We start from the raw sequence: 13,048 nt of genomic DNA on the forward strand, positions 1-13,048 counted from the left end.
TGTAGGAAAAGCAAAATATCAATGGAAACTCAAGATGAAAAGAAAGTGCGTCAAGAAAATAATTTGTCATGTAAGAAGAAAAAATTTTCTACGGAAACGGAAGATGAAAAGAAAGTGCGTCAAGAAAAGAATTTGGCATGTAAAAACAATAATTGGAATAAAAAAACTGCAGGAGTTGCAATAATGTCTTTTAAAGATTTCAATGAAAGTAAAGTTCCACAGAATTATTTAGGTTTAATAAATGTAGAATGTAAGTTTTGTAATGCGTTACATTTTTTGTGTGAAAGGCCGTCACATAGATCATATAGATTCATCACCGAAGAATGTCCCCGTGAAGAGGACATTATGATATCGCCTGAATGTCACAAAAATATTGCCGCTTGATATCAGCTTGACATTCGAGCAATATTCCTTGCTATTTGGGTGGTAGATCCAATAAAAGAAATTTTTTTTACATTTCTAATATTAAATTTTTTTGAAAATAAAAGAATAAAAAATATGGTTAATGCACACTAGCAACGTAGTCGGCCGCTTGCGGACGACAAAGTTGCTAGTTTATTAATAATCTCAATAATTAAAGTTTATACATTTATTTTAAATGTGTTGTGTTATCTTTAAAACTCAATTCTTAACAATTGGCGACGAGGATTAAAACAATTTAAATCAGTGAAAATTTGACCGCGTGGCGTGCGTAAAAAAAAATGTCGGATCAAAAATTAAAAGATAAAATAAAAGAACTGGAGGCTCAACAAAAGGAATGGTTGAAATCGCAAAGTGAATTTGAAAAAGAGAAGAAGCAGTTAATGGTGGAACGACAGAACTTGGCTAAAGAAAGTCAAAGAGTCAATGAGATGAGAACAAATGCCAGTTTAGCCAGTAAGTCAACAGAAGGATCCTTGTGGCAAGAGACGATCACCAATAGTCATTGGTAGTATCACAGAATTTTCGCTAAACGATGATTGGGACTTATGGTCGGAAAGGCTCCATCATTATTTCGTGGCGATCGACGTTTCGGATGAAAAAAAGGTTTCATTGTTCCTGACGCTCATCGCGGCGGAGGGGTACGCTCTTTTAAGGAATTTGTGCATGCCTACAGCGTCATCTACAAGGACGTTGGAGGAACTATTAAAGGTTATAGCGGACCATTTACAACCAAAACCTAGCATTATTTTCGAGAGGTACAAATTCAAGGAGTGCAAACAGAAAGATGGCGAGAATGTGAAGAAATTTATCGCAAATCTCAAAAGATTATCGCTGAATTGCGAATTTGGAAGACAGTCTACGCGATCAGCTGGTCTGGGGAATTTCAAATGAATCAATTCAGAAACGACTACTTGGTGAAAAGGATCTGTCATACAACAGGGCGATTGAATTGGCAACTTCGTTGGAATCAGCAAGCAGAGATGTGGCAGAGATGAAAACATCTACGAGAAGTTCGACAGTCAACTACGTCACGGGCGACAACAGAAAGGTAACGACGAATCAGCGAGATGACAATAAAGGTAATAATAATAAAGTGAATTGTTATTGTTGTGGAAAACAATAACAATAAAAATAAATATTTGTGGTAAAATTGGACACTTAGCGACAGTATGTAAAGTTAAATTTCAAAAAAATGTAATTTAGTAAAAATTTTGAAAAACAAAATTTTGTTTCAGAAGTCAACGATGATTTTACTGACAGTTTCGATCAAATTTTTAAAGTTAATGAACCACAGAAAAATCAGAGTAATGTAAACCCTATTGTTGAAATTTTTACTGTTGAAAATGTGCCGATGAAGTTCGAAGTTGACACAGGGTCACCGATTTCCGCAATATCAAGTAATGATTGAAAGGAATCAAAACATTTGTCAAAAATTAAACTTTTAGAAACGGTCAGAAAAATTAAAACATATGCAAATGATATGCTTGTTCCCATCGGTAAATTAGAGGTTAATGTTAACAATCGCGCGAAAAATTTAAAATTGGATTTATTTGTATTTCCGGGAAAGAAAATTCCGATTGTGGGTCGTGAGTGGTTGTATGCTCTGAAATTGATTAAAAATGATAAATCGATGTTAACGATAGGCTCTATTAAACAAGAAACCAGTCAAGCTTTCGAAATTGTCAACGAATTTAAAGATGTATTGTCAGAAGAAGGAGGTAAATATATCTCTGGAAAATTTTCGCTAAAGTTAAAAGCGAATGCTAAGCCAGTGTTTTGTAAAGCACGACCGGTACCATATGCGATGTGTACCGGAATTGAAAAAGAAATTGACAGGTTAGTCGAAAAGAAAATTTTACAGCCAGTTGAAAGCGCTGAATGGGCAACTCCTATAGTGCCAGTTTTAAAATCAAACGGGGAAATTCGCATATGCACAGTGGGCCAGGAAGGCAAAATTTTGGTCAAAAGTCTAAAAAGTTAAAATATCAGCCTAAAAATCGTTACTCGGGGGTTTTCGGGGTCGCTGATTACGAATCCGGAATCAGATTTTAAAAATTTAAAATGGCGGATCCAATATGGCGGACATTATATTCAAAAATTGATCAGATTCGTCTGAAAACCGTCATTCGGGGGTTTTCGTGGTCGCTGATTACGAATCCGAAATCAGATTTTAAAAATTCAAAATGGCGGATCCAATATGGCTAACCAAAAGTTCAAAATCTACTAAAATTGCTTGAAACTTGTTATTGAATGGTTTCTGGAATTGTTGATTACAAATATAATGTTAAAATTTATAAATTAAAGATGGATTTAGAACGACAGCATAATCTGTTAAGAAATGGAATTTTTTTGATTTATTAGTTTTTGCAATTGCTTACTACCAAAAAGGACAAAATATTCTGTGTTCTTTTGCAAATTTATCATTTGTTTTACTTCTAAGAACCATCAAATTTTGTTTTAAACATTCTAAGTCTTCATTTTTAATATTTTGGATACTTAAATTTAATTCCCTTAAAATGAAAGTAACTGTGAAATATATGCATCCAGTTCGAAACATTTCCTCTAGGATTTCTTTTTTTGGAAATTTTCTCATTTTAGGAAAATTTAGATCCGCAAATGTTAAACGAGAAAAAATTTTCTCAATAAAGATAAATAAAACTGTTGGAGCAGAAAGACTACTCGGCTTGGTAGTTCAGGAACAAGTGTTATTTACAATTGTTTACAAATTAAATTACAATTGTTATTTACAATTAGATAATAAAATCCTGCATCAATTGAGCATAATGAATGCGACTACATATATTATGATTAAGAAAAACAATTAAAGGTTATGTTTTAGGGGCTATAAATTGGGAGAAACTTTTTATCAATATTTTTTACATTAAATATTTTTTTCTAATCATTTTGTTATTCACTGAAATCCTAATATTAGTATTTTGAAGTGCAAGTCATATATGTGGTGGCCAAAAATGGATAGCGAAATCGAGGACATTACTAAGTCTTGTAAATGGTGTCTTGAAGGGGGAGGAAATCCACCGAAAACACTGTTAAATGTATGGAAATGGCCTAAAGGCCCAGGTTATAGGCTGCATGCGGATTTTTGCGGACCGATCAATGGATTTATGTACCTCGTAATTGTCGACGCATATTCGAAATGGCTCGATGTAAGAGAAATGATCAGTATCACGGCAGAGCAAACTATTATCGAGTTAAAAGAGTATTTCAGTGTTTGGGGTTTACCCCACAAATTGGTCACAGATAATGGTCCAACTTTTACATCAGAGCTATTTGAAAGATTCCTCAAGAACAATAAAATATTACACATTAGAACTGCTCCCTATCATCCAGCGTTAAATGGAGCTGCGGAAAACGGCGTAGGAACTTTCAAAGCGAAGTTTAAATTATTATTAAAACAGGGATTATCGCGTCATGATGCGCTATGTAAATTTTTATTTTTTTATCGAGCGACTCCACATTGTACTACAAATTTATCGCCAGCAGAATTACAAATTGGTAGACAACTGCGTGCTAGGTTTGATGCGATAAAACCAATTTTTCGAGAAACTAACGAACTGCGAGAAAAAGTTGAATGTAAGCAGGCCAAACAAATGCATTATTTCCGAGGTAACAGAAAAATTGCGTTTAATCAGGGCGACGTGGTTATGATTAAGGTTATCGAAACAATAATTGGCGTCGAGCAAAAATCCTTGAGCAATTAGGTCCTGTTACTTTTAACTGTGAAACCGACGGAAAAATTGTAAAGTGTCATTCGGATCAAATCAAAACATGTAAAATCAAATTGTCAGACGACATTCTCGAGAGATCTGAAACATCAATAACGACAAAAACTTCTGTAGTACTTAGACGATCAACGCGCATACATAAACCTGTTCAAAAGTTTAATTCAAAAAATTGTGAGAATTTCGAAAATTAAGTGTGGAGGAGTGTAATGTATTCGTTTGTTTATTTCCATCTGTCTTCGTGTTTGAGTTTAGTTGGCAACACTGCCTTCGTGAGAAGAGGCAGAATTGCTCTAACGGGCCAAGCGAATAGTCGTTTTATGTACACTAAAATTTCATCCAGTTTTATGTATCAATTTATTAATAATCTCAATAATTAAAGTTTATACATTTATCTTAAGTGTGTTGTATTATCTTAAAAACTCAATTCTTAAAGGGTCAATCCATTATATTTCGACTGAAGTCGTCGCTGACTAATTTTTAAAAATTATAATACTTTGCAGGAATGATTTTGAAGTTATCAAGATCACGAAATGAAAAGAATTTTATTAAATTTTTAATTATTTATTGCAAAATATGAATTTAAAGTTTATGAGGTGCTGAAAACTGTCAATTTTGTAGCCATTAGAAAAAATGCAAAAAAAAAGAATTTACCATAAAAATAAAAAAAAAATTGTTGTAATTTACTAAGAATGAATAAATTTATCATTATCAATTGATATAATTATTTAAATATGTGAAATAATATATAAAATATGATTTTCAAGTTCGCCTGTCAAATAACCTAAATTTGCAAATTTCATCTATTAAATGTGAGAAAGAGAAGTCATTAAATTGAAAAAAACCTTACCAAATATAAAGTACCTGTGACTAACTTTTAGTTTTTCTTAGCACTTTTTTCCTTTTTTCTTCATAAATGTGAAATAAAAAGCAATAAAAATTGGCACTTTGCTTATTTTCACTATTTGCAAATGTAAATAACTTTCTTGGAGAAAACTGAAAAATTACAAAACTTGGGCAATATTTAATTGATCACTAACTACACACACTTGAAAAAAATTCGCTTTGGTCCCGAAGATACTTTTAGAGATAATTATGTTTAAATTTTTCACAATTTTTATCAGGTTAATGCATGTGATTTTTATAAAATTGAAGTTAGTTCAAAATGTTTAACCAATAAAACTTAACTTCGTCCTTAAAAAACTACATGTATTAACCTGATAAAAATTGTGAAAAGTTTAAACTTAATTATCTCAAAAAGTATCTTCGGGACCAAAGCGAATTTTTTTCCAGTTTGTGTATTTAGTGATCAATTAGATATTGCCCAAGTTTTGTAATTTTTCAGTTTTCTCCAAGAAAGTTATTTACATTTGCAAATAGTGAAAATAAGCAAAGTGCCAATTTTTATTGCTTTTTATTTCACATTTATGAAGAAAAAAGGAAAAAAGTGCTAAGAAAAACTAAAAGTTAGTCACAGGTACTTTATATTTGGTAAGGTTTTTTTCAATTTAATGACTTCTCTTTCTCACATTTAATAGATGAAATTTGCAAATTTAGGTTATTCGACAGGCGAACTTGAAAATCATATTTTATATATTATTTCACATATTTAAATAATTATATCAATTGATAATGATAAATTTATTCATTCTTAGTAAATTACAACAATTTTTTTTTATTTTTATGGTAAATTCTTTTTTTTTTGCATTTTTTCTAATGGCTACAAAATTGACAGTTTTCAGCACCTCATAAACTTTAAATTCATATTTTGCAATAAATAATTAAAATTTTAATAAAATTCTTTTCATTTCGTGATCTTGATAACTTCAAAATCATTCCTGCAAAGTATTATAATTTTTAAAAATTAGTCAGCGACGACTTCAGTCGAAATATAATAGATTGACTCTAACATTTTTATTATTACTTTCTTTTTATGTTTCCGTATTTATGCTCCTTCTAAATTTCCAGAATATTTAACGATTACATTTAACAAATCTTGAATTTTTAATTTCCTTAACAGGATGGCGAGTGGACCGGGAAACCGGGAAATGACCGGGATTTCAAAAAGTGACCGGGAAAACCGTGAAATTCATTACTAAACCGCGAATTTTTTCATTTTTTAACATTTTTTTTAAATTCATCAAAAATAAATTTGTTCTAATTTCACAAATATAACTGTGGTTTATAATTACTAATGTCATAATATTGTATGTTATAATGTCATAATATTTTACTGAACTGAAGAAAGAAGTTTAATTCACAGTAGTATACACAATATCTTTGTCTCTTTCTGCTTCATACTTTTTCGTTCCCCATTCGTGTTCTTGCTCTGTCATAACCCTGAGATGGTCGGTTTAATTTCTACTATATCGGTAGAGTTGCTGGACTTAGTACTCTTCGTACACCAAATGCAATGTTTTGACTGGTATGTTTTGAAAACGTGAACAGGATCAGAAACGTGCAAGTATATACACATTTTTGTTGCTTATTATATATTTCTTTTCTATTTAGAAAAGCAGTGAAGTGATGTAAATATTTAAACACTTATCAGTATTATTTAGTAATAATAAAGAGGGTAGTCGAGTGAAATTGAAGTAATTATAACAAACATGAATACTATAATTTCATTTAATTAGTATTATTTTGATGTTAGAAACTTGACATTTTTTTACAACCTTTGAATTTTGATAATTTAAAAAGTTATTATATTATTATAAAAATAATGTTTTATATCGATTTTGTTTGTTTTACATATATACATATATAACTACATATCTATAAAAAAGCAATTTAAAGAAGAAATAATTCAAATGCTGTTTGCTATTAGCAAGTTTCAATTTATTCATAGTGTTTATAAAATAATTTTCAACAGAACACGTTAAATTAATATGAAATTATCTATTTAATCAAATTGACAAAATATTCAGAATTCAATGCACAAATATCTAATTCAGGATGAGATAACTAAAGCAGAAATTATTTGGTGGCGCTGCTCACGCTGTAGATATTTTTCCTATCATGTTCCCAGATAGTGAAGTAGCAACTAAATTGAGATTACATCGTGATAAAATAGCATACACTATCGTTCATGGTTTAGGTTATTATTTTCAAAAGGAGCTCCAAGAAAAAATAAAATTTTCTAGTCACATTGTCGTCGGATTTGATGAAAGCTTAAATAAAGTAGCTCAGAGAAGTCAAATGGATCTATATGTAAAATTTTGGGATGATGATGCAAATGAATGTAAAGTAAGGTACTTCTCATCGGTGTTTCTGACAAGTGTAAAAGCTAAAGACTTAAAAGAAGGATTGACAATGGCTTTGGGAGAAGAGCTTTTGATGAAAATTATACAATTGTGTATGGACGGTCCTGCAGTCAACCTGAGTATGGTTAGCGATCTGAAAAAGGAAATCGCATCAAAATGTCCTGACAATCCTACTCTTTTAGACATAGGCGTCTGTAGTTTGCATGTTGTACATGGAAGTTTAAAGGAGGGTATGAAAAAGACAGGATGGGATCTACATGAATTTTTGACTTGCTTGTATCGTCTCTTCAAGGAAAGAATGTAGAAGCAGAGGGCAAGAAAAATCCATTGAATTCAAGTCATCGCAATTTTCAAATTGTATCGCAACATGTCAAAGACAAATTCATCGAAGCCAAGTTGGAATTTTTTATGTCTGCTTCTTCTTTAGTTGAACCTTTCCTCAAAGAGTTTCAATCTGATTCTCCATTGGCACCGTGTTTGTACACAGATATTACATTCTTGACAACGAACATTATGGAGCGATTCATAAAACCGGAGGTCTTAGAGAAAGCTAAATACGTAAAGGATGTAAACTTAGACGACGCTAATATTTTGCTTGCTTCTCGGAATATAGATGTTGGATTTGCAACCAAGGGAGCTCTCGATTCTCTTCAGAAAAAGGGAACAAAACCTGAAGAAATAACGAATTTCAAGACATTCTGTCGTCAGTGCTACCTTTATATGACTCAAAAAATCATGGACCGTAGTCCCATTAAATATAAATTGACTAAGGCTATTTCTTCACTCGATCCTTCATTAATCCTCGAGCATCCTACACTTGCTAATAAACGTTTTTCGTCTTGCTTAGAGATTCTGAGCACAGAGACTAAGTGGATAGCTAGTTCAAAAGCTGACAAAATTAAGATTGAATACAAAACCATCTGCCAGTTACCTGGAAGTATTAAAACCATGAAGGCTTTTGATCGAAAAAATTCTCGTCTAGATCATTTGTGGATGAAAATTTTATCAGACTCTGGAAATTCGTGTGCAGACTTATCAGCGTTCATAAAAATGATTTTGATTCTTGCTCACAGCAATGCAACGCTTGAAAGAGGATTTTCAGTTAACGAGGAATGCTTGGTTGTCAATCAGAAAGAAGAGAGTCTTATTGGATCAAGAATGACGTATGACAGCATTAATGCTGCTGGCGGTGTCAGTTCAGTGCCTATAACTAAGAATTTAATTCATGCTGCTCGTAATGCTTACTCTCGTTACAGTGATTTAAAAAAGCTAAAGGAAAGGAAAGTGATAAAGTATTAAAAGAGAAAGAAGACAAGAAGCGACAATCTGAGGAAATTAAGACACTTCAAGCAAAAAAACGGAAAATTCTCAAAGATGCTACAGAAAAAGCAACGTTAATTCAAGAAGAACTAGATATTTTACAGACTAAAAGAAATTAATGTATTTTTTATTTACATTTAATCTAGATGTTATACGTTAAAAGATCTCACTATCAACTACCAAAGATTTGTTGATTTATAAAATATTAATTTATAAATTTCAAATAAATTAAATTAATAATATTTAAAAGTTTACAAAATTCAGAATACTTATTTAAAACGTAAAGAAAATTATTTAAAAAAAACTTAATAGTTAAAAGATAATGTTAAATTGTTCATAAAAATTTGACCGGGAAATTATTTAAATTGACCGAGAAAAAACCGGGAAATGACCGGGAATTTGAAATCAGAAAAAAACTCGCCACCCTGCTTAAATATCCCCTCACAATATGCCAAGAAACTTTAATTTTTATATTTAACAGAAATTCAAATACAATATTCAGCCAACCTCTGTGACTGACCTTTATTATGCGCGGACATTTAAACATCAACTCAACCTCATTTGGACCTCGCGACTTAAGTTCCCGAACCTCGTCAAGCGAGGTTCAGTCAGGGTTCTGGGAAGTTTCGGTGCTGTCCGGGTGAGTTTGTGTCTCATTGTTTTACCCAGAGGGAGATCGACTTCAGTAGTCTTACTTTAACCTTCCTTTGTTTTATTTTTCTGATAGAAAGTTAGAAATTGTTATTGAGACAATTATATATATATATATATATATATATATATATATATATATATATATATATATATATATATATATATATATCAATGTATGCCTTATACGCTTTGAATTCAATTCTCGCATGTATTCTTCTCATGGGAATTTATTATGATTCATGAATGAATTCAACGTATGGCAAATTCATTTTCCTTGTACTCGACTTCTCTGTTTCCAAGCGAACAATATATTTGATTCAATCTCAAATTTCCTATAAGCTGGATTTACTTTGCCATTTCGAAATGATTTTCAGCGTCGCCGTCGTCTGGTTGATGTTTCTGTTCTAAACTTAGAATCTCTGCCTTTAAAGATTCCCATTCATCTTTCAGGGAATTTTTACCTTTAAAATGAAACATCGTAATTAATTTTTAGAAAATACACTCGTCTAAATCGTTTTTATTTAGAATAAAACAGAAACTTGCTCTTAAATCATTTGATTGAACACAAACCAAAATTAACTCTCCTGCACTTGTTACTATTAAGCGCTGCGAGAGAGAATCTAGTTGTTACAGTCGTGTAAGTATGCACACAATATTTCGGATCTAAACAACGTAAACGACGGATTTGTGTGTCTTATTAAGCAGAGAATATTTAATATTTCATAAGTTCCTCGTTTTATGTAAAATCATTGCTTAAATCATTTATCTATATATAATTTTCGACGCTAATTGAAATTAAATTTAAAATTTACAAGCTAGATTTTAACATAATTTACTCTGCAGAGAATTGTTTTAAAATATCGTTTATCATTTGTTAAGAAAATCGTACGAAAATATCGTTTAACGATCGTTTAAAATAGTATTTATAAATGTCATAAAATTACATAATTAGTACCGCTGACTCTCCTGTGGAAAACTCAATTCAGAAAGAATCGTCGTTAATTTTCGCTTTAATTAACAGATTCCCTGTTATTTTAATCATCAGGGCGTTGCTGCATCTTTTTACGAGTTTGGAGAGCACACTCGTTTTGTCTAACGTAGTCATTGTTCTTTACTGTCGAAAATAATGAAATAATCAGTTTTTGTTTAGTACGCAATTTTATGGAATTCTAGTCAGAACCACCCAGCAAGGAGCACTCGTATCCAATTTGTCACTATAACTTAATTTTCCCGTCGTTCACTTCGAACGCACTTATATCGACATTTTGAGAAAAAAAAGGCTTCACCTTTTTACCCAGCACTTTCGCGACTCCCACAAGTCAAAGCGCGGTTTTTCGCGGTGGACGGGTACTGCGGACCATAACCTATTGACTTTTCGTATTTAAATGTGGGGAGTTGTAAGTAAAACACGAGTTTATTATTAAGTAAAAACGGATCTTTATTTTAAATAAACGTTAATACGGTCGTTCGTATTAATTTATTTTATTGTTTTTTAATGATAAAGAATAGAAATATTTGCAAACAATTTTCGAAATGTTACTATTAGGTTATTTTTTATCAATTGTATAGAGATGCGTGAATTTTGTAATTTATATTATGTAAATTGACTCGCGAATTTTTTTTTTAAATTTTCATAGATTTCGTCCGAATTGCTTTTTAAAAAAATGAATGGTAATCCACAAATTTTACTTAAATGTAAAATATATATTAATTAGATAAGTAAAATAAATGATCGAAGAAAGATCAATAGAATAAAAAAATCCAAATTTGGTCCTGAATTAAGCGACGGTTTTTCTGTTCAGTTTTCTATCCTTTTGCTTAGACGATTAAATTCTTGACCTGCTATTTGACATTGTTTTCTTTAACGTGTGCTTGTTTTGTGTTTATGTTTACTGACTCCGATACTTGTCTATCTCGATTTCTTTCATTTACTTCTCCTTCAAAATTTATGTCAGTTGACACTCAGTAGTCATTTAAGTGTGATCTCGTGTGACGTAACAATTTGACCTTCCTTTGACTATTTATTTTACTTATCTAATTGAAAAACATGGAAGGATTTAAATCAAATTTATTATTAAAATATATATTATTGAACTGTTAAAAGTGAAAACTGATTTCTAAAACAATTGTAATTTTAAATTAATAATTTTATTTATTAATAATATTTTTTGTAATTAATAGTAAATTTTTTATATTCCAATATAGAGTCCTTATAAGTGTGCCAGATTAAAAAAAGGAGCTTTGCCGTCCATATTTCCCGGGTGCCCTAGTTATTTAACAAAAGCTACATCGAAGTCTCGAAAACCACCGACAAAACGAAGTTTAGAAAATGAAAATAATAATTATAATGACTTTTCTGCAAATACCTCAAAAAGAAAAAAATGTGTGCAAACCGTCGACTATGAAAATGATTTTTCTCAGCCACCTCAGCACAATCCGGAGTTCGTGTTCTCAACAATTTGGGATACAGTTAATATTTCTATCCCATGTTCATGGTCGCAACAAAAAATTTCTTCGAATGACGTTAATGTAATACAATTTACTTAGTGGATTGTCAAAAAGAAAGATGATGGTTTTGAAACTGTCTGCAGTAAGATTCTTTGTGTAGATAAAATCATGAATATTTGCATAAAAATTATGGGCACGGAAATAAATGTTGAAGAATTTGGTTTCAAAACGAATGCTTTAAGCACAGTTAAAGAATTGGAGGAAACGATTAAAATAGTAAATGAACAAAGAATTTGTACAGGATGTGCGGAAATAAATGCCGAGGAAAATATTATAACTTCTTTTACTCGTCGTGATAAAGAAGGCTATTTACGCCATAGATCTTTCTCTCTGCTTTTATCGAGTGAAGAGAAACATGACTCTCAAAGAAAAATTGATCAGTGTAAATCTTGCGCACGTGCCAAGCATACTTTAAACCAAAAAATTATATGAATTCAAAAAAGAAAACAAAATGGAAAAAGATATTTAAAACTACAAAATCTCTGTCCAGAAAGGAAGCGGCAAATAAAATACCTGAAAGTTAAATTGGAATCTGAAACGCGTGCAAAAAATAGAGCGAAACAAAGAATTCTTGTTTTAATAAAAGAAATTGAATCTTGTCGAGAGGCGTTAAATAAAACAGATTCTGAAGCTTTGAAAAAAATTACGAAAAATAAACGAACAGTAATAAATGAAATTTTTGCAGCTGCTGGCAAAAAGGATCCAAAAAATAATAGATATTCTGATGACTGGATCATTCTATGTTTATTATTACATATGCGTTCTCCTGCCGCTTATCGAATGTTGAGGGATAATAAAACCTTTGCCTTGTACAAGGATAATCAGAAGGTATTAAAAATTGTAATAATTATAAATTCTTTTGCAAAACTAAATTATTTTCATAAAAATTTAAAGCTGCGGTAAATATACCCAAGTAGCACGATATATCAACCAGATGTCACGGTGATATCACCGGGGAATGTCACCGTGACATCAGGAAAATGTCAAAATGTCCGCCTTACGGTGATATCACACGGTGACATCGAGGTGATATTGTAACACATGTGACACACGTCGCTGGATCTTGAAGTTTAATTCACACTGCTGCTTGAAATGTCCAAGAAATTTGGTTGATATTTAAAACTTAAATTTCGAATCTCT

At 31.2% G+C, this 13,048-nt stretch overlaps 2 protein-coding genes across 2 annotated transcripts; both read left to right on the top strand.

Moving 5' to 3' along the window:
- The first annotated feature begins 701 nt into the window (after positions 1-701).
- Positions 702-1,319, top strand: LOC127283881 (uncharacterized). The gene is made up of 2 exons (XM_051308992.1): positions 702-842; positions 889-1,319. The coding sequence occupies exons 1-2, from the start codon at positions 702-704 to the stop codon at positions 1,312-1,314; spliced, it is 567 nt and encodes a 188-aa protein (XP_051164949.1). The 3' UTR covers positions 1,315-1,319.
- A 2,073-nt stretch (positions 1,320-3,392) lies between these two features.
- Positions 3,393-4,142, top strand: LOC127283882 (uncharacterized protein K02A2.6-like). The gene has a single exon (XM_051308993.1). The coding sequence runs from the start codon at positions 3,393-3,395 to the stop codon at positions 4,140-4,142; it is 750 nt and encodes a 249-aa protein (XP_051164950.1).
- Positions 4,143-13,048: the final 8,906 nt, after the last annotated feature.

This window comes from Leptopilina boulardi, unplaced genomic scaffold, assembly GCF_019393585.1.
Source record: "Leptopilina boulardi isolate dan_hultmark-lab unplaced genomic scaffold, ZJU_Lbou_2.1 LbouV2_314, whole genome shotgun sequence".
NCBI classification, from domain to species: Eukaryota; Metazoa; Arthropoda; class Insecta; order Hymenoptera; family Figitidae; genus Leptopilina; species Leptopilina boulardi.